Raw genomic sequence first — 22,340 nt, 5'->3', positions numbered from 1 at the left:
GAGGCTGGAAGTAGGGAGACCAATTAATTGGTAGGAAGTTGCACTAGTCCAGGGGAGGGGTAGTAAAGTTCTCTCCTTGAGTAACAGTTGGGAGAGAGAACAGGAGGGTATGGATTTGAGAGATGCTGGCCAGATAATTTGGACAGCATTCAACAACTAATTGGATATTGAAGATGATAGGCAGGAAAAAAATAGGGCATTTTTGAGTTGTGAAACTGGGTAACTGGAAGGAAGGTGGTGCCCTCAAAAGAAATGGGAAAGGTAGAAAGAGGTTAGGAAAAAGGTTGAGGTTAAGGGGAAGAATAACAAGCTCACCTTGGGATATGTTGCAGTTGAGATGCCTGTGAGACACCTGTGTGAGGCTGGGGTTGGACAGGGATGTCCAATAGGCCCTTGGTGATATAGGATTTGAACTTAGAAAAGAGGTGAGCATTGGATATATGCATTCTGGACTCATCTATGTAGAGATGAAAAGTGAAGCCATGGGAGATGAAATCACCAAGAGAGAAGCTGTAGAGATAGAAGAGAAGAAAATGCATGCTAAGTAGACATGTAAGGACTAAAGATCTAGCAAAGAAGACTGGGAAGGAAGGGTGAGTTAGGAAGAGAATCAAGAGAGAGGAGTCTCATAGGAGCCATTGAAATGAGCAGAATCTGAGAGGAGGCAGGCACAAAAATGCACAAAGGATAAGAAGGTTGAAGGGTTGAGAAAAGAGAAGCATAGTGAGCCATTCCAAGATCACTGGGGAATTTGGTCAAAAAAAAAAAAAGTTGAGAAAGGACAGAACCCAGAATTCAAGGGTTTGAGAAGTGAGTAAGAGGTGAAAAAGTGGATGCAATGAATATAGACCACTTTTTCTAGGAGTTTAACTGTAAAGAAGAAAGAATATAAGGCTATAGCTTTCAAGGATGGAAGATTTTTCTTTGTTTTTTGTTTGTTTGTTTGTTTGTTTTAAGGCGTGGGTGGAAACCTAGGACTTACTGGTGGGACACCTAGGCTTACTGGTAACTTACAGGGAAGGATCCTGATGATAACAGCCAAGACTAAAGATGAGGATAGTGACAGTGATAATTAAAGGGGCAGCCTCCCAAAGGAGACAGCAGAGGGATAGGATAGCAGAAGGAGAAGGTGAGGGATTTGTCTTGACAAGGATAAGGGCCTTCAGATACTGGAGGAAAAGAGGAGAAACTGGGGAGTAAGCAGGTGACTTTTGAGGTGAGGGACCCCACAAACCATGAAGTCTTAAGAAAAGTCTGCTACTAAAGACCACTAGCCTTTAGTGGACCCAGCCCACAAAGAGATGTGACTTCTTCCAGGAGACATAAATCCTCCAAGACACGAGCAGGTGGTGGCAACAACTAAAGGTTAGAAGTAGGACAAGAGAAAAAAGGATAGAGGAAAGCATAGAGTTGAACTCCTTCTTTATGGGGTCCAACCTAGAAAGGGAAGAAAATGAGTTCAGAGGAGGGGTGATAGAGGGGGAAAACAGGGAACAGGAGAGTGGCTAGAGGTCGTGATCACAACACAGAATAAAGATAGAGGCAGAGGGGAGCTGAAAGGATTACAGGATGTGATCAGAGAGGAATTTCACCCATCTGGATCATGGAGGTCATGGGGACCACCCCTGTGAGTGGCTGAAGTGAAGTGCTGGTCTTGGAAATTCTGAACTGGGAAGTCAATGTGGTCAAAGGAAATTTGACACGTCTGCTGAAGTCTGCAGGTATAAGGGCAGGGGTTGGGATGGACTGGACATAAGATGGCTGTGTCAGGAACTGAGCTCTTGGATAAAGGAGACAGGATGACCTGAGGGACAGCAGATCACTGTATCCAACAAGTTGACAGCTGACCTCTTCACCTCATTGGGCCTCAGTTTCCTCATCTATACAATCTAATCCTAATTATGGATCATGCCTTTTATAGTCATCTCTACCCCTTGTTCAGTCAAGAGCACTGCCCTGATCCATAAAGAAGGAAGAGAAGGTGTAACTGCTCCAGTTATAAAATGTATTTCTTCTCCTCGTCTGATGTTGCTATGGCCTGAAACTTTATAGTTAGCTCATGCGGTCCTTTGGGAGCTCAGTGTGGCATTTATTGTGAGATGCTGGTCTCCGCCTAATTTCTGCCAGATGGCTTTTCAGTTTTCCCAGGATTTTTTGTTGAATGGTGAATCCTTACCCCTGTAAGTGGTATCTTTGGGTTTATCGAACATTGTGCCTCCACATCTGATTGAGCCTGGTTCTTATGTATCTAATCTGTTCTGTAAGTCACCTTTTTTTTTTGTTCTAACAAATACTACCTAGACTTTATGCTATATAGTTTTATTTGAATCTGGTCCTCTGACATCTCCACCCCTTCCTTTCCACCTTGTTTTATTTTTCTTCCCTTGAGGAGAATCAGGGAAGTGTAAAGGTAAAGAAGAACCCTCTAAGGAGTGAGTTTTCCACCCAATGTTACTCTTTGCATTGACCTGCCATGGGCTGCTCAGGACTATGACAGAGCCTCTGGAAGAGATCAGTAACCACATAAATAGGTTTGGTCTGGCCACCCACACATGAAATTCCATGGGGAGGAAGAATGTCTGTTGCCCAAATAAGGCCTTGAAATTGGCTAGACACCCCATATATAGGGTTAGTCTATTCATATGTGTATCTGGTGCCAACATAAAGGGCCCAGGATTAAAGACTGGGATGAGAGTGAGCTAGATTGCCTTCAGGGAATTCCAATGCTCCTTTGATGATCCAGATCTTCTAGAAATAAAGGACCAACTCTTAATATCCATATTCTGCCAGTTCTTGTGCATGACTGTGAGATATGGAATCCAACAGTGTCCAGAGGACTGAAAATGAACATCACTCAAAGGGCAGCAGAGACATGTGGGGCAGATGGAAGCACCTTCAGCTTAGGACCAAAGAGCAACTCCAAAAAGAACCAGAGTCAAGGAAGTCATCTGGGAAACTGAAAGGAAGGGAAGATGGGCAGATCTCACGGTAAAAAGGAGAAATGAGGGGTTGACCACAAGAGAGCTTCACTTGCATCCTTGTAATGTCAGGACACAGTGAGGAAGTCTTCCAACACATTGGGTGACCCCTGTCATGAACCCATCAAGAACGTGGACAAGATTCATCCAAGATGATTAGGCACAGATGGGTTTGTGCCTTTGGAAGGAACAGTCATGGAGTCATGGGATCAAAGACTGAAAGTTGAAAGGGGGTGTAAAGGTCATGTGGAAGCTAAGGTAGAGGGAGGGGAGATGTCTTGCCTAAAGTGACAGAACCAAGGAGCCAGCATTTGACCCAAGCTTTCCAAGTCCAGGCATCATGCCCTTTGCTCTACAGAGCACTACCTCTCTTCACCCATACCAGTCTGAGTTAATAATGGCTTCCTATGTGCCAGGCTCTGCACTAAAGTTGGATAGAGAAAGCCACCTGGTTCCTGAATGAAAAGCGCTACTTGGTGCCCTCAATCACATCACATAGATGGCCACTCAGGTAGCCCATGTGTAGGAAGTCTTTCCTTCAGGAGTGGGAGGGCATAAGAACACGGGAGCTGAGACCCCAGTCTGCTCCTTTCTGCCCAAGATTAAGGCAGCAATGGCCATCCCGTTCCCAGGCTGGCACTTCCATAGTGACAGAGGCGATGTTCACCTGGACTGTGCTGGGCAGATACCCCAAGGGAGCCTGTCACCAAAGCAGAGGGCCTGCTTTGTCATCCTCAGAGTCAAGAATCAGGAGTTGAAAGGGAACAAAAGCAGAGAAACAGTCCCTCCCCTCTCTTCCCCTGGAAGGCTTCACCCTGGTCCCTGTCAAAAGATGGATCCTCAGATACAGAGTTATGTCACTGAATTCCATCTAATGTCAATGTCTCCCAGACCTGTGGGTTTGTGGGCTGTCTGCACCTTCTCAGCTAGACAGCACCCTGAGGCTCAGAGAGGCCAAGACAGTTACTCAGTGTCCTTCAGGTCATAAGTGCTGGCTGTGCGATTGAAGCCTGACCTGTCCCAAACTCCAGGCCTAGTGCCACAGTGTCCCTTATCCACCAGCGCTGCAGCAACAGCAATTGGACCCTTTTAACTCCTTGATTTAGGGATGTAACTCTCCATAGACAGACTTTTAAACCCCTCCTGACAGGACCTGAACTCAAGAGCGGTGCGGTGAGGCCCACCAGGGGGGGGCTGCTGTTATCTCTCCAAGGGAGGGCTAGCTCCCTCCTCACCTTTCCAGGGTCCTCTGTTCCCACTGGTGGTCCCTGAGCTGGACTGCAGGTTAAGGGTGCAGGGAACCCCATGAATGCCAACTCAATCCAAGTCCGACTACAGCTGTCAGGAGGAATCCTTGCACCTGGAGCAAATTTTGTCATGGGGCTGGTGGCTGCACCCTTCAAAGTACGACCACTGCCACTGATGATTGAGTTGGACTAAAGATGGAGATCAGAGGGGCTGAGGTTGTTGAAGATGTGGGGGACCAAGGTGTCAGAAGGGACAGGGGTTGGTGTTAGGAAGAAGACAGTGAAGCAGGTGGCAGAAAAAGGAGAGACCCAGAGATGCACAGATGGCAGCTGCTGGGATCTGGGTACAATGGAGTGATCCCCTCAGGTCCCAGCTCCCCGCCCCCTCTTTCCTGGACCTTTCCCCTGGCCCCCTCTCCTCCCTTTCCTTCTTTCTTGCATTGACATTCAGCCACTTCACAACTGATCGGGCCAGTAATGCTAGGAATGACTTAGGAAGGGCACCCAGCATGTCCTTCCCTGGAGATCTTTAAAGATGGAGGAGGACCTTGGTAACTGCACGACTTCTGGGATTTTTCATTGGCTATTCCTTCTCATCATCAGGCCCAACTTGGAACTCTTTCTGGTTTGCTAAGCCTTCCTGATGCATTTCACTGAAGTCATGACAAAGGAGGAGATAAAATTAGAGCTGGGGACTCTCCCACCAACTCTCAACCTGCAAGAGAGAAGGTGTGCCTCTCCCCCATCCCCTCCTCCCACTCACTCTAGGGAGCACCTTTCCTGTAGGTTTGCACAAGAGACACATAGGCCAGATTAATTCAGCCAGGAAGAGTTGACCAAGTGCTTTTCTTCCTCCAAACCATCTGGGGGAGTGGGGGGCCAGGGGAGGAGGGGAGAAGGCACCAGACTTGGAGGCTGAAGGCCGGTCCAAAGCCCATCCTGAGATCCTTACCAGCCAGGTGACCCTGGGTCTCCAAGCCTCATCCGTAAAACGAGGAGGCTAGTACTTATCACATGCTTGGCACTCAGTAAACTCGAAATAAATGCATAGTGACCAACAGACATCTTCTGGGGCCCTTTAGTGCCCAGATGTATGAGAAGGTAGAGGAGGGATTATTCTCACCTTGCTTAAGCTGGGTTTATAGAGTTGTAGGTTTGATGAGTTTTTAAGAAGAGGAAGGGTAGCTCATTCTGGCTTTTCCCCATCTTTGACCCCTCCCACCCTGAGCCCCAGATGCTCCCTCACAAGCTGCAGGGACTCATTCACCCAGTCAGCGAGCAGGGTGGGGCTTTCAGAAAGAAACTCCAGGAGGGTTGTGGGAAGGCCGAAGGAGCCCAACCATGCCCAGCCAGGAGTGAGGCTAGATGGCTGACCAGCCCTCCACAGAGGGAATGTGTGGGAGCCACTCAGACTAAAGAGCTGACTGTGCAATTCCGAGTGTTCGAGTTTACCCCTGAGAAATGCTACAGATTAGGGCTGGGTTTATTTCTTTGTTGATTGTTTAGCCTTAAGAAAGTGATGGAGAAGAATGTCAATAATGCATATTAAACTTTAAATTGTGTCTTATTTGGGTTTTTTTCCCTCCCAGAGAGCTGATTATTAAACATTTACCAACAGACCCATGGGCATGGCACCCCCATTGGTACCCTAGGGCATGGCCCCTGGTTGCCCATAGTGGTTCTAGCCCTTCAAACACTGTATTTCATCACTGGTTTCAGGGGACTGAGATGGTCTGGGGAGATTTTGGGAACCCTGCCTCAGCATAGCCTCGATCTCAGCATACCCCACAGCCTCCTCTTTACTAAAGCTCTGGCATCTGAACACGTGCCCACACAAAGTTAGCCCCACCCCCTCCACCCACTGAGAGTCCCAGGATAGTGCGGCCTCACTCAGGAAGGGCTGACACCCTAGTGTCCCAAGGGAATGCTCAGCATAACTTCATTCTGAGTCTGAAGAAATGCAGAGGATTAGAGGGAAAAGGCATTTTAAAAGTCATCAAAGAAACCCCAAATGGCTTAGTTAGTGTGTTTGGTACAGCCCTCTGGGAAGAAAAGACTCTGACACCCGTCCCCACCTCCCCTTCCCCCCCCCACTCCCCCCAGGGCTTAAGGTCCCTCTGAATCCAAGTGGGGATGAAGGTGGGAGGGAGGGGGGCTCCATGACCACTCTGCTCCCTTTTATCAACAAGACTTGACAATAGGAGTGGCCCCCAATCTAGAACTCCAGTACAGGCCTGATGTACAGGGGACAGGAAGTGGGTGTGAGTAGCATTTCTAGCTCAGGAAGCCAGAACCTTGGATGGAGGAACAGGTGTTTCAGGGACCTCAGGTTCTGCAATGAGCTCCTGACAGGGCAGCATTAGGCAGTGAAGAGTCTGGGCCCTTTGACAATGGACAAAAAAACAAAAAGGGTTGGATTTACATGGCCAGGCAGAACATGAGCTCAGGGACAAGGCCCTCCTGTTACCCCAGAGGAAGAGCGGTAGACGTGCTGGGAGAAGTTCGTGCTTCAGGTCTGAGTCCCAATGGGAAGCCCAGGTGAGGCCCATGGGGGCTGAGGAGACCAGGCCTGAGGCCGGGGGCTGCCCTTACCATCTCAGCATCTAACTGTCAGGGCCTCTTGGAAAAAGCCCTCTTAGATGGGAAAAAAATTGCTGCACAGGTCTATCTTTGTCCCCTGGCCTGGTCTCCTTGGCAGGCCAGAAAGAAATGGGCAGTGCTTCCCAGAAGCCCCAGGGCCAGAGAAGTCAGCCTATTAGAGAAGGTCTCTGCCTCCTCCTTCCCTGCCTAGTGCATTGGGCGGGGGGGGGGGGGGGGGGGGGGGGGGGGGGGGGGGGGGGGGGGGCGGGGGGGCGGGGTTAGGTAAGGAACAGAGAATAACCACCCGTGCTCACAGTAAGTCTGTGAGCACCACCCCCTTGGGAGGAGTCTCAGGGATTGCCTGATGCCCATCCCCCAGAGAAGAAAACTGAGACTCCGAAGGCACAAGTGAGGGATTCATAGCTACACAGCCACTGCTAGGGTGGAGAGGGTCTATCTCATATCTCCAAGAGATATCAAAATATCATTAAGCAAGACTTCCCACCACCCCCACCCCCACTGTGACACAGCCATTCCCTGGAAGAAAACAAGGCCTTAGTGCATGGGGGACGTGCAAAATCAAGGTTGGGAGTCTTAGTCATGAAATCACAGGAAGGAGAACTGAAAGGGACAGTTATCCAGTCTAACCTCCTCGTAAGACAACTGTGGAAGCTGAGGCCCAGAGAGGGACTTCTCAAGGACCCGCAGTTATACTTTCTACTCTCACACTTTCCAGATCTTCAACCATGACTCTTTCCAGAAGCTCTGTGATCGGGGACCCCTTCACTCTTGTAGCCTTGTTTCCACATCTGTACAACGGGCAAAATAATGCCAACCTTAAGAGTAGCTACATCAACACATTACTAGGTTGTGGTCTTCTTGACCCCTTCTCAACTTGTGTAGAGAAGGAAATTGTTCCCGATAACCCTTGGTGCCTGAAGTGTCAGTGTTCCATCTTGGGTAGTCCACACACACACCCTAGTTAGGGTTGGAGTGGTCAAAATAAAAGGCCTTTCCCTCCCTGCCCACAATCAGAGCTCTAAGAATGAATTTGGTCCCTGAGAGAGTGAAATTCATTGCTATGAGAAAGTCTTGATATTTTTTTTACATTGCTACCATCTCTGCCTCTGCCTCTCTTTCTCAATAGAACTGGTCCTTATCTCGAAAAAATTTGATTAGGCAAAGCAAACCAAAACATTGGCCGTGTCTCACGATGCCTCACTCCACACCTAGAGTCTACCACTAGTGGTAGCCCCAAACCTCCTCTCCTTTCCCACCCCTAGTCAAGCTACTGAGAAAATAGAGACCATTTGCCTGAGTTCCCTCCTCCCCTTCTCTACCTCATACAACACTTTGATGTCACCTCTTCCTTTCTCACTATTTATTCCTGCTTAGGAAGAGGTGACCTTTCTCCTCGCCAGCACCGATCTCCCCACAGGGGCCCCTGAGCCTGACCTCTCCTGAGTTCTCCAGCAGATCACCACCACAATTAGCTCCTTTTCCTCTCTAATTATCACTTTCCCTATGTACTCATTTCTTCCCTACTCCTTATAAACACACCTGTCTCCTCCATTCTTAAGCAAGCCTCCATAGTTCCTCCTATCTCTTCAAAATATTGCTTTCTGTAGCTCCTTACTTTCTGCACCAAATTCCTAGGAAAACCAGGAGCTCTTGTACACATTCTCTCCTCCGTCTCCTCCCGGGTTTTTCTTAACTCTTTCAGTCTGACTTCTGTCCTTAGAAGGCAACAGAAACTGCTCTCTCCAAACCTCAGGGGGCATCTAGGTGGTGCATTGGATGGAGCACCGGCCCTGGAGTCAGGAGGACCTGAGTTCAAATCCAGCCTCAGACACATAACGCTCACTAGCTGTGTGACTCTAGGGAAGTCAATTAACCCCAATTGTCTCACAAAAACAAACCTCGGAATGAGGGTCCTAATAGCCTGTTATGACCATCTCTTCCTTCATTCTAATCCTTCCCCCAGTCTCTGCTCCATTTGACACTGACGATCACCCTCTTCTCAGCAATATTTTCTTACCACTTGCTTTTCATGACACTGCTCCCTCTGGGCTTTCCTCATACAGCAATGATTCCACCTTCTCAGTGCCATTTACTAAATCATCATCTCTATCACATCCCCTGGCTGTGGGTGGCTGTGCCCCAGGTCCACCCTCTTCTACACTCTTCTCTCTCCCTGCCTCCATGAAGTCAGCTCCATGGTACCATCCCAAGGAGCACAAAACTGGTTCAGATCTGATCCCAAAAGGAAGGTGCCGCTGCTTTGGGGTTTCCTGCTTCCCTAAGACTAATTAGACTAATTAGGGACTGATGAGACTAATTAGAAAGGCAGGGTCTGTAAGCTGTCACTTTGTGTGTGTGTGCGTGTGTGTGTGTGTGTGTGTGTGTGTGTGTGTGTGTGTGTGTAAGCTATTGAAACCACTTAACAGAAATATAGAAACAAGTCCTGGACCTGTGATCACATTTATATAGGGAGCTTCTACATGAGGAAATTCCCTCTACCAATGTAGGCTGGCATCTTTACTGTGAGTTGCATAGAGTATGGAGGGATTGAGTGACTTTCTGAAGGCTACACAGTCTGTGTGTATCAGATGGTGGGATTTCAACCCAGGTCTTTCAGGCTCTCTATCCACTGAGCTACACTGCCTCTTATTTGGAATGTTGTGGTTTGATTTGGTTTTTTTTTTTAAACACCTCTCTCAGCTAATATTCATAGTCTTGTTGAACTGTTCCCAAACTCTGAGTTTTAATTGACCCTTGGATGTGCACCTGGCCCTAAGTCTTCTGTCTTTCTTACAGATGTGGGATTGATGAGAACTCTCCTCCTCTTGTGATGCCTTTGATGACCTAACTACACCTCCTCAGGTGCCCCTTGGATTAGAAATATCCAGGGTCCCCTGTTGGACTGCAGGGACATGTCTGTGGCAGTCAGGAAGAGGAGCTGGGAAGAGCACGTCACCCAGCGGATGGGATTGCTCCTTCATCCAGATGCTCCGACCCCAACATGTCACCATGGGCTGGTAGCTGACAGCTTGCACACGAGCATGGAAAAGGAACGTGCTCTGACTGGGGTCCACCACCAGAGGTGGGCGTCCCTGCCAGATTGCTGCCAGGCCTCAGAGCTGTCCAGCTGCCCTGAGCAGCTCCTGGGAAATGTTTCAAGGGAACTGGATGGGAATGACACTTATGATGGGGAGGAAGGCCTCCTTTCCCTGGAGGCCAGCACAGAAACTCTGGTCCACGTGTCTGATGAGGACAACGATGCAGAGACAAAACTGGGTGCTGTGAACCACTGGAGAAGCAGAGACAGGGAAACAGCAGGTCAATGGAGACTGAATGGGACAGGTACCTTTGTGAAGATGCCACCAGACACTGAGGAGGATCAGGAGTCACCAGTCTCTTTGGGGTCCTTGGGGAAAGTCAGTGAGTCTGATCATGAATCTGTTCTTATGGAAGAGAGTAGAAAGGAAGAAGACTGGGACCTTAATGGAGACAACCAGGAGCTTGGCAGCAGCTTCACAGTAAGTCAAGTCAGAGAGGCATCCAAAGCAGATTTCTCAGAGACTCTGAGTGCAAATGAAATTCTGCCTGAGAAACAGCTGCTCCATTCTGCTGTGATTGCACAGCAACGGAGGAAATATGCTGACACCATCAAAGACAGGAATGAGAGGCGTGCTGGTGAGGCTCTACGGGATGGGCCCTCTGCCTCTCACTGTGCTGGGAGGGCACAACCTCTATCAGAAGACTCTGAGAGCTACTTTGGGGATCCTCCCTGTTGTTTCCACTCTCTGGATGAAAGCGGAGTCATAGACTCCCACAGTGTCCCTCAAAAGAAACATCCCCCAGATTCTGGCTCCAGAGAGGGCATGTCCTTGGAACACGGAACACCTCCCGTGACCACTGGGGAACTGTGTGGTGGGCAAGTCACTCTTCGAGAAAAAAAGGTAAGACCCATGCATGGACAAGGTTATTCTTTAGTCACGGGCCTTGAAAACCTTCCCAATGTGAGCTGGCTTATTACTCTGCTTGGATGTAAGAGATACCAGAAAAGATGTTCAGGGTTTGCAAATAGCTGTCTGCTTGGTTGATTTGCAAGCTTCGAGGTTTTCTATTGGTTTGGGCTGTAGTACACATGTTGGTGCATTGAGCATTCTTTCATGCTGGTTTTCAAATGACATTCTGAGGCATGTTTGGTAAGGATCCTGTATTTTTTACTGTGAAATTACAGAGTTGGAAAGGACCACAGAATGTATCTAAAAATAATAACAATAACTAGCATTTATATAGCATTACTATGTGCCAGGCAAATATTTTCTCATTTCATCCTCACAACTTGGGGGATATTATTATTATCATCCTCATTTTACAGATGAGGAAAGGGAGGCAAATAGAAGGAAAGTGACTTTCCCAGAGTCACACAGCTAGGAAGTGCATGAGGATAGATTTGTAGGCCCAGCACTCTATGCCCTGTGGCACCACCTAGACTGGTATCCAATCCAATCCATGCTCAAACCATATCTCCTTTAAAATACTCCCAATGAGGAACCACTGAGCTTTTATCTGGGGACTTTCAAGGAAGAGGATCCCATCACCTCCCCCTCCCAAGGCAGTCTTTTTTACTTCAAGACAGCTCAGAATATTAGAGCACTTTCCCTTAAATCAAGTCAAAATTGGCCTCTGTGACTTTCCCCCATTGTTCTTGATTGTCTGGGGATAAACTGAACACATTTAATCCCTCAACCACATGGCAGGCCTTCTAGTAATTAGAAACAGTTATCTTAGATCCCTATGTCTTCTGTTTTCCAGGTTTAAGGTTCCTCGTTCCTCCAACGAATCCCCACATAGCCCATGACTTTGAGGCAGTTCGCCTCCAGCTGGATGCTCTCCAGCTCATCAATGCACTTCTAAAAATCTGGTGGCCAGAGCTGACTACCATATTCCCCATGGGTCTTTACCAGAGCAGAGCACTGAGGGTTTCCCAGTTTAATTCAACATTTATTAACTGACTTGCATGTGTGACATTGTATCATACACTTCCAATTCAGATTCAAAATTGAAATGGTCCCTGCCTTCAAGGAGTTTATTCTCTACCAACCCAATTATATATTCCATTCCTCTTTTAATGTAGCCTAACATTAAATTAACTTGGTTGGTGGCCATATTGTTCTACTGATCCATTAAAACCTCCACATCTTTCTTGAACTGTTACCTGGTCACCCGTACCGCTCTTCAAATAGTAAGGTTGATTTTCCAACCCAAGTGTGAGATGCTACATTTACTCCTATCAAATGTCATCTTATTAGATGTTCCAACCTACCTAGGTCAAATCATGTAGTATTGCTCCCCACTGTGACCCTTGTGGAAATTTGATAATCATGCCACCTGGAGCCTTAAGTCAAGCAAATGAGAAAAATGTTAAAGATCACAGGACCAAGGACAAAGCCCTGGGGCATTCTCCCAGAGATCTCCTTTCAATTTCGCAGTCATCTGTTAATGATTACTCTTTGGTTCTGGCCAGTCAACCAGCTCCATTCTACCTAGCTGAATCATCATGTGCCATCCTCCTCCTTATCTCTCTATCTTGTCTATGTGGAGGGCATCTTATTCACAAAGGCAGTATAACAAAATGGAAAAAGAAAACTTTTGGATTTAAAGTCAGAAAACCTACTTGGGTCTGAATTCTAGGCTCTGCCACTATATGTCTTTGAGAAATCCCCCTTGTTAACTCAGATCTTATCTGCATAGAGGATTCAATGAAATAATGTCTACACCTATCACAAATGACTTGGTCAGAAGCTTTGATGGAACTAGGTCTCCACTGGGCACTTTTACTATTGATGGCAATCTCCCTGAAATTTCCATCAGCCTCTTGTCTTCAGAAGGAAACAAGGACCATTCTCTATTTTATTATTTCTTTTACCATTATGCTTTGTTCTTTTCTCCATTCCTTGTTAAGTACGTTGAGTCACCGGGGAGGGATATCAGGTGTTGCTTTTTGAAGGAACAGCGACTCTAATCCATTAGAATATAAACTCCTTGAAGGCAGACTCTCTCTTTCTTTGATTTCTCTTTGTATTCTCAGTGCTTAGCACAGTGCGTGGCACACTGAAAGCACTTAATGAATGAATTATGTAAATCTATCATTCCCACACCAACTTGTGAGAAGCAAATATTTTCGCACCTTCTCTTCTGGTGTCATTTGAACTTCGTGCCACGGAGGGGATCAGAATGCGGACAATTCTTCCTGAACACACGCTGTAAGTTTCTGCTTCTTCTAGGCTCATTCCCCACAGGCAGCCCCATCTCTAGCCATTTCCTGTCTCTCCAGCCAGGTTGATGGTTTCACGGCAGGAATCTTAAGAAGAGCTTCCATTTCCAAAGTACTATGGGCTCCTCACACTAAGCCATGCACAAGCATGATTGTCCAGGAGGAAACTGGATCTTCAAGGGCTAAAGGAACTTGCCCAAAGGCCCCCCTGGTTATCAGGGTCCGAGAGAGAGCTGAAACCAGTTTTCCCAGCCTGGGGCTAGTGAGCTTGCTCTAACCACTGCTGCCTTCATAGTGTCCTCTTTCCATTTTCTCTGGTGCCCATTATTGTCATGGAAATATGGAAGTATGGCAAGGACTAGAACTGCCCTGTGAAAGGAAATCATGCCTTTTCCACCAGTCCTAATTTTGGTGTTGGATTGCTAAGGATTCTGCTGTTCCAAAGATACTGCCTATGACTTGGGGATGGATGCATTTGAACACAGCCAGAGGAAGGGCTAACTCAATTATGGGTGACAAAAAGGAAGGCGAGGGAGGCCGCAATCCTTCAAAAGGCATCTTTTAGCCCTTGATATGCCATATTTTATTTTGACAAATGGGGATGTATCCACAGGAGGGGAACCAGGATGGAGAGGAGACTAGAAAATACACCATGATTACTAGTGGAAGGAAATTAAGGATGTTTCTGGGAAGATAGAAGAAAATAGGCAGGCAGCCATGATAGTTGTCTCCAAGCACTTGCTTTTCTTAGGCCTAGAGTGCAGAATTAGCAATGACAAGGGAGAGGGAACAGAAATCTGCTGGGGAAGACAGGAGGGGATGAGACCAAGAGTACACGGAGACCAGAAGGCCCACCTCTTTGGCTGAGACCGGAGCAGAGGAGAGAGTGGGAGGTGATGTCAAAGGGGTTTGAGATGAAAGGAATGGAGAAAGAACTCAGGAAGAATAGCCTAAAGTAAGAGTCCAGGTCCCTGGCTGAGAGATTGGGAGAGGAAGGGGAAGGAGGAAGAGAAGGACGCGGAGGAATGGAAAGCTTAAGGAGAGAAGTGAAGGCTTAAAATTGTTTCTGAGGGGAGTGAGGAAAAGGATAAATTAGCAAAGAATGCCAGATTCTCTCTCCCATGCTAGCCATTTTTTAGTTCAAGGTGAACCTTGTTCATGTTTCTTATTCCTTGAGGAATATGCAAATATTATGAATATCTCACGGAAGGCTGCTACTTTTATTTCAGTCTCCAGTGAGTCACGCCAAGCCAACCACCAAAGCTGAAGCACCTTCTATGCTAAGCACAGGAGATATAAAGAAGGGGAGGGGGCACCCTGGAGGGAGTGTCGGACCTCAAAGAGCTCACATTCTAATGAGGGAAACAATGCAAGCCAATGTAGGGGCAAGATATAAGCAAGATAAATTGGAGGTAATCTCAGAAGAAAGGTACCAGCATTAAAAGAAATAAGGAAGGGGGTGGGGAACAAGCTTTTATTAAGCACCTACTAAGTGCTAGGCACTGTGCTAAATGCTTTACAAATATTATGTCATTTGATCCTCACAACCACCCTGGGAGGTAGGAGCCCATTTTACAGTTGAGGAAACTGAGGCAGACTGAGGTTAAAGTGTCTTACTCAGGGTCACACAGTTAGCGTCTGATGCCAGATTTGAAACTGTCTTTCTGACTCCAGGCCCAGAGTTCTAACCACTGTGATACCTAGCTTCCTCTGGCTCATGAAAAGCTTCTTGCAGAAGGTGAGAATTTAGTTGAGACATGAAGGAAGCCAGGAGATTCAAGAGATGGGGATGAGGAGTCAGAGCATTCCAAGCATGGGGACAGCCAGTGAAAATGCTCCGAGTTAGAGATGGAGTGTTGTGTTGGGAAGAACCAAGAGGTCAGTGTCACTGGATCACAGAATACCTAGAGGGAGTGGGGGGGGGGTGTAAAGGGGGAACCTGGAAAGATAGGGAAGGGGCCAGATTATGAATGGCTATGATTGCCAGACAGAGGATTTTATATTTGGTCCTGAAGATTTTGGGGAGCCATTAAAGTCCATTGAATGGGAGAGGGATTAGGGAGGAGGGGAAAGAATGTGTGATGTGATCGGACCTGAGATTTAAGATCAATTTGACCATTGAATGAGGGACACCCAGACTTCAGGCAGACAGGCCCACCAGCAGGCTGTTGGAATGATCTAGGTGTGAGGTGACAAGGGCCTGCACCGCAGTGGTGGCACTGTCAGAGGAGAGGAGACATATTCAAGAGATATTATGAAGATAGAATTGGCAGGACTTGACAGATGATTAAATGAAGGGAGGAGGAATGAAGGACAGGGGAGGTTTGAGGATAACACCTAGGCTACAAGTCTGAGTGACCAGGATCGGGGCCCTTGGCTGTCAAGGGAAACTTGAAAGAGATGAGGGTTTGGAAGAAAAGGTAACTAATTAAGTTTTGGAGAGGCTGGATTTAATATGTCTATGGGACATCCAGCTTGAGATGTCCAATAGGCAGCTGGAGACATGCAAATGGAAATTAGGAGAGAGATTAGGGCTAAGAGTCATGTGAATAGAGATGGTCATTGGAACCATGAGGTGTCATGAGATGACAAACAAAACAGGAGAGAGGGAGGAGAGAAGAACATCCAGGACAGAGGCTTGGTAGATACACAGATTTAGGGGTCATAACCTAGCTGAAGGTTCTGCAAAGAAGACTTCGAAGCAGTGGTCTGATAGGTAGGGAGAGAAGCAGGAAAGAGCAAATGTCATGCAAATCTAGAGAGAAGAGAGTACCCAAGAGTCGAGAATGATCAGCAATGTCCACGGTTGCAGATGGGTCCAGAAGGATAAGGATTGAGAAAAGGCCACGATGCCAGGCAATTAAAACGTCATTGGTAACTTTGGAGAAAACAATTTCAGTTGAATGGTGAGGTTAGAAGTCCAACTGCAGAGTTAAGAAGAGAGTAGAAGGAAGGTAAATGTAGACAGCCTGCTCAGAGATTAGCCCACAAAGGAAGTAGAGCTGTGGGATGAGAACTAGCAGGGATGGAGAGAGCAGAAGAGGATTGTTAGAGTATGAGGGAGACATGAGCATTTTTGTAGACAGTAGGGAAGGAGACAGTAGACAGAGAGAGCTTGAGAATAAATGAGAGAGCGTGGTTGATCGGGGGGCAATCTGAAGGAGAAGATGGGATGGAATGGGATCTTTTGTGCAGATAGAGGGCATCACCTGAGCAAAGAGAAGGGCCTCCCTCTTGACGTGAGACAGAGTGGAAGCAGGAAATCATGGCAGAAGGCATCTAAGGTAATGTAATATGAGGAGAAAAGGAGGAGGAGATCTCTGTGCATGGCCTCAATTTTTTTCCAGTAAAATATGAAGTAAGATCTTCAGCTGAGAAGGTAGAGGAAGAAGGAAGCATAGGAGGTTTGAAGTGGGATAAAAATGCTGCAATGGAGAGTGGGATAGTAAATCAATTACAAAGGTATAGGAGCATTGCTTTGCAGCAGTGAGGGCCCAATTGGGGTTATGTAACAAATTTGTTGATGGCAGATGAAGAATGGGATGTGAATGATAGCCAGGGGCGCAGGATCATTGTAATAGGGAAATTATGATGAAATTAGATCAGTGATATTATCACTGTCAATAGGGGTTCAGCCTTGGAGTGAAGTAGTCCCAGGGTGTCAGGCAACTGTGTGAGTGACTGAAAAGCGGGGAAAGGGGGAGAACTTGGAAGGTGTCTGGGTATGAGTAAGATTATTGCTGTGCCATTGTAGGTGGTCAGAGAGGGCACCTGGAGCACAAGATGCTCCCCTCCTGCCTACGCAGTCACAGACAAGGTAACAGTGAGAATCTGATTGTAAACAACACTGCAAACGTTTGGCTGATGTGGAAAAACCTTGCTGCAGAGGATCCTGAGACCTTGGGCTCCTCCCCTTTGTTCCATATGGGCTGGGGTTCCTCCATCCTATACCATTTTTCTATGATGATTTTCCATAGTGTCTTTCACATCACACATAGAATTCTAAAGTCCCACGTGCAGTCTCCAAACCCTGGCACCATTTGGGGAGGTCTCCTTTTTGTAAAATTCCTAAGCCACATATGACATATTCCTTCTATTGTGAGGGGAAAAGGAAAGGACAGAGGAAGAGGTGGAGGATGGAAACCCTATTATTGATGGTCTTTCATGGGATGCTTCTGATGGTAGGCTCATTGCATTGATGCCTAGAACACTACCAAAACAAAGAAAAAGAAAAACACAAACAAAAATGGATGAAAATCATAGTGTATATGTGTGTGTGCATGTGTGTGCATGATATGTGCATGTGTATGCACATGCATGTGTGTGTGTGTGTCCACCATGCATAGAAGTGCATGTGTAAGCTCAGGCAGGCACTTTAGATGAACAGCGAACCAAGTCCAGGAATGAGAAGGAATTCATGGAAGGAAGGAAAGATGGCTAAAAAACAACCATTTATTCAGGGCTTATTGTGTGCCAGGCATTGTGCTAAGCACTGAAGCTACAGATATATATATATATATATATATATATATATATATATATATATATATGTATAAATACAAGCAAAAAGACAGACAGTTTCTGCCTTCAAGGAGCTTCCATTCTAATGAGCATAGAAAAGTTGGGGATGAGGGTGGATGGAAGAGGGCAGGTCCAGAATGGTAGCATGGTTTTGAAGCCCAGAAAGCCAAGAACAAGGCCTAGATGGGAATGAAGGCAGGCTGGCCTGGGCCCCTCCACAAAATGGGGACTCCATCAAAGGGAGAAGGGGGAATAGGCTTTATAGCAGGATATTTCATGTGAGGAAAGCCACAGGAGTAGCAGGGTGTTCCGGGGTGAGGAGGCCCCAGGCACTGAGGGATGTTCCAGGGTTTGGATGCTAACTTGGGTCAACAGAGGGAGTTTCCTGACCTGAGAGTTCCCTATGCCAATGAAATCCCAGGCCCAATCCCTGTCCAGACAGCTCCCCATCCTTTAAGCTGGTGATTATAGTGAGGATAACACGTCTGGCATCAGATCTGGATCCCAAAGTTGAGCAAGCTGGACTCCAACTGCCCCAATGCTCTTACACATTCCTTGGGAGAGTTAAAAATAAATCACGCTGATGATGGAGGGGGAAGGGCTCTGGCCAAACGAGAGAATTGTCTTATTCCCGGGACCGCCTCTTGGAGGAGAGAGTTCTGTATCCTCCGTGTGGACTTTCAAGACACCCTCACTGTTCCAGGAGGAGAATCAGAGATTTTCCCTGCCAAGGTTCCCACTGTCCCACACTCTCTGGTGCATTTCTGTTAGCCCTCTGCCTTAGTCAGCCCTGATGTCATGTCAGTGGGAGAAGCCTGGCTCCATGGGGAGCTGGGCCTTCAGCTCTCCAGGGACCATGGTCAGAGGAAGTCCTTTGTTCGAAATAATCGCTGTAGTGTTTGCCTTCACAGGGCCAGGAAACAGCCTCATGGGAACTGGAGGTCCTTTCCATACAATGTCAGAGAAGACAGATGTGTTTCCCACTCCTCCAGCTGTAATCAGTGGGTTGTTATATTAAAAGGCTTAGTTGGATTCCTGCTGTAGAAAAAGTCCGTTTACACATTGAGGAAGACATGATGCTGACCATGGGGTCCAGTCCCAGAGTGTTTGTGGTGGGCTGCGCCAAACATAAGCCAGAATACTACATAAGCCACTAGAGGAGGAAACCTGAGAAAAACAAAACAAACCCCCCCCCCCAAAAAAACACCCAGTTGGCTACATCTTAAAACTTACTGAGTCACATTGACCTGGCAGAGATGTGTAGATAGATCCTGCCTGATGAGCTCATTTTGCAGCTGGGAAAGAGGAGGCCAGAAAAGGGAAGGGACTTGACCAGGATCCCACATCACATCAGGGATGGAGCCAGGGCTTGGACCCAGGTCCTCTGGTTTCAAGCTTATTACTTTCTACCATGTTTGCACTGGGCACAGTACCTGGCACATAGTAGACACTTAGGTTTTTGCCCTTCCCTTCCCCCTTCTTGTTAAAAGACTAGCAGTCAAACCCTTCCCCCAGTAAGTAGATTTATCCTTTTTGATGCCTTTCTTTTGGTGGTAGGTGGAACCCAGGACCAGCTCTCTCTCCACTCAGTTAATTCCTCTTGTCCTTGTTTCCCTTCAGGGCATTCCTTTCAGGGCCTTAGGGTTATCTACTATGTGGATGCATTTAGAACATTCTATGGGTTGTAATATCAGACACTTACTAACTTAGAGTTTTATAGAAAGCAAAAATTAAACCAAGTCCCATGCATTAGCAATGAGAGCTAGGCAGTCACTCAGAGATCTTTGAGGGGAACCAGGACACCACCTTATGCAAGAAGTGTGACATTTGTGAAAAAAAAAGCTGCAAAGAGGAAGATTCCAACTTGGTGTCGGAGTAATGTCCTAGCAAGCACACATGGAATGGAGGCACCAAAGTCCTCATCAGTGGCGCTCTTCAAGCACAAGCCTTATGACCATTTGTTGGGGATGGTGAGAGGATGATTCCCTTGCAGTGACCAGTGATAGTAGATCCCCTCTGAGATCCCTTCCCACTATGAGGCCCTGTTTTTCTCTATGCCCTGAGTCGTATGATAATTTAGAGATAATCAGTCATAATTGAAATTACTTTGGGAATTTCAAGCTTACAAGGTACCTTATATCAATTATGACATTTGGGTCTCACAAGAAACGAATGAGTATTCGGGTATTGTCCCATTATACAAATGAAGAAAATGGGTTTGTAGAGTTATGACTTGCTCACAGTCATGTAGTAACACAATAAATGTCAGTGGAGAGTTTTGAACCCAGGTCTTCTCAACTCCAAGTACAATATTTGATCAACTCAGTCACTCCAAGGACTCTATCTCCTTTTGCTTTTATATGAGCTGTAGTGTCCCCTTCCTGAACATGGTGCAAGATGGCATTTCCCGGCTCATGCCTCATCCCGCTTCTTCTGCTTCTGTCATTGTCCTTTGGGGCATGTGTCCTTGCTAAAATGGGAACAATGATGGAGTTTGTCCCCCTGGGGAGGGAATGGCTTGTTGTAAATGGGTCCCTGTTTTCCATATTCCCAGAAATGATGGACACAGGGGCAATAGGTCCCAAGGAGGGGATAGAAGAATGGATAGATAGATAGATAGATAGATAGATAGATAGATAGATAGATAGATATAGATATAGATACAGATAGATGATAGATACATTCATACAGACATACATAGATACATGCTTAGCTACATAGATATGTTGATACTTGGATACATAAATATGTCTATACATAGATACATTTTTACATACATGGATATATAGATTGTCTATTATACCATCCTATATTACACTATGTTTTATATTGCCATGGAGAGAATGACTGTTATTTATGCAGCCAGGTGGTGCAGAGCACTGAATTTGGCACTCAGAAAGACTTGAGTCCAACTCTCGCCTCAGACTCTCGCTAGCTGTGTGAGCCTGAGCAAGTCCTTTAACCTTTCTGGGCCTCCATTTTTTTTTTCATTTGTAAATTGGAGATAATAAAAGCACCTCCCTGCTGAGCTTATGATAAGGGTCAAATGAGATAGCATGCGCAAAATGCTTTGCAAACCTTAAAGCCTTCTATAAATGCTGTTATATACACACGTGCTAGACTAACTGACTTTTAGAACTGCGAGTGCTCATAGCAACTGTTAGTCAAGTCATCAAGCATTTATCAAGAGCCCACTGCAAAGCTGGGCACTATTCACCCACCTAATTTAAAAGGTGAGGAAACTGAGTCCCAGAAATAGCAAATGCCTTGACCAAAGTCCCATGCTGGAAGACACATCTCCAGACCCAGAATCAGTGGTCTTTCCACACTAGGAACTCTGTTGGGGCCAGATGAGCTTTCTGCATGCCAATGCTTACTTGGCTTCCTGGACTAATGTCTGGAGTTGATGCCTCTGCCCTTCTGTCTGGGCTATCCCCCAGGCTCTACTATAGACCCAGAGGATAAATATTATCTTTCCAAGCCCTCCCTACCCCACTCTGCCCAGCTCCTGCATGGGCTGGGTCTTTAGACTAGGGGAGGGGAGCCTGAGCTGCCTCCCCAAATCCCTATTTCTTTCCAGATTGCTTCCCCTAGCCTTCTGTACCCAGAATGTGGAAGGGAATTCCCCCCAAAACACTTATAACTTACCCTTGGCTTGATAAGAGTGACCTGGGCATCAGCACCTGAACATATCCTTCTAAAATCCTGAGGAGAAGAGGAAAGAGGAGACTCTCCTTAGAATATCTCCAATTTGGCAAGTCTGGAAAGTGGAAATGAGGTTTGAGCTTCCGCCTTCTTTGAACGGTCATATTGCCTTTCCTCCCATAAATCCAATTTGTTCCTATCCAGTTCTGGGCAGTATCCCTCATGTTTTTATCCTTTCCTGTATTTTTAGCATCTATAGAGCCTTAACAAGTGGCTCCTTGTTCTGTTCTAGAACTGTGTTCTGGGCAGGTCCAAAAGGGGCATGTCGTGGAGGCTGAAGCCCCCAAGAATCCACCCAAAGTAGTTCTCTGCCACAGAACTCACACCAGAATGATGTGAGGTTTCAGTCAGTGTCACTGAAAAGGCATTTGTTGGGCACCTACTGTTTCCAAGCCCCTGTACATAGCAATAGGGATGAAAGATTATACATTCCCTATCTTTGACCTTATGATCACTGGGGGCCTTGATATAGGTGTAAATAAGTGTGGCAAAAAACAAAATGGGTTGGGTAAAATGAGAGGGTATCAAGGAAAAAGATCATGAGAGAAGGTACTGTCAGGTAGAGGAAACAGAGAAGGTTGTGTGAAGAGACCTGAGCCTTGCAGGATTTCAATGCAGGTGAAGAAGTGTTCTAGACTCAGGAGAATGCTAACTTCACCTTCCCTAGTATGCTTTCTGTCTTCTAGCTATCTTCTTGTGCTGTCCTGTACTGAATGGAGGAACTTGTAACTGTTTCACTTTCTGCTTTTTCATCATGCTTCTGTCTGGTACCCTCTAAAATCTGTTGGGGTGTCTCTTGGGAAAGCTGGGTTACTCAGACACTTGAGATCACCCTGTCCAGAAGAAGCCCCAAGAAGCCTCTTGCAAATGCATCTGTGGAATGATGGCACTTCTCAATAGTCTAGAAAATATAAATGGCATCAAGAAGCGTGGCTGACCTTGACCTAGGAAAAAACTGCTATTTCCTCTAGCACCTGGTCTATGTATCATCTGCCCTAGGCACTTCACCAAGAGCTATGAAAT

The 22,340-nt window shown here is 46.6% G+C and overlaps 1 protein-coding gene across 2 annotated transcripts in view; it reads left to right on the top strand.

The window, feature by feature from the left end:
• DLC1 (DLC1 Rho GTPase activating protein) overlaps positions 1-22,340 on the top strand; it is a 213,464-nt gene that overhangs the window by 9,880 nt on the left and 181,244 nt on the right. For both annotated transcript variants that reach the window (XM_027853682.1, XM_027853683.1), the window contains exon 2: positions 9,623-10,767. In XM_027853682.1, the coding sequence (XP_027709483.1) occupies positions 9,739-10,767 (1,029 nt within the window). In that variant the 5' untranslated portion in view covers positions 9,623-9,738. The remainder of the gene's footprint in view (positions 1-9,622; positions 10,768-22,340) is intronic.

This window comes from Vombatus ursinus, unplaced genomic scaffold (genome assembly GCF_900497805.2).
Source record: "Vombatus ursinus unplaced genomic scaffold, bare-nosed wombat genome assembly UNPS02010193.1, whole genome shotgun sequence".
Classification (NCBI taxonomy): domain Eukaryota; kingdom Metazoa; phylum Chordata; class Mammalia; order Diprotodontia; family Vombatidae; genus Vombatus; species Vombatus ursinus.
Note: the sequence above shows the minus strand (reverse complement) of the source record. Positions and strands in the feature narration are given on the sequence as shown.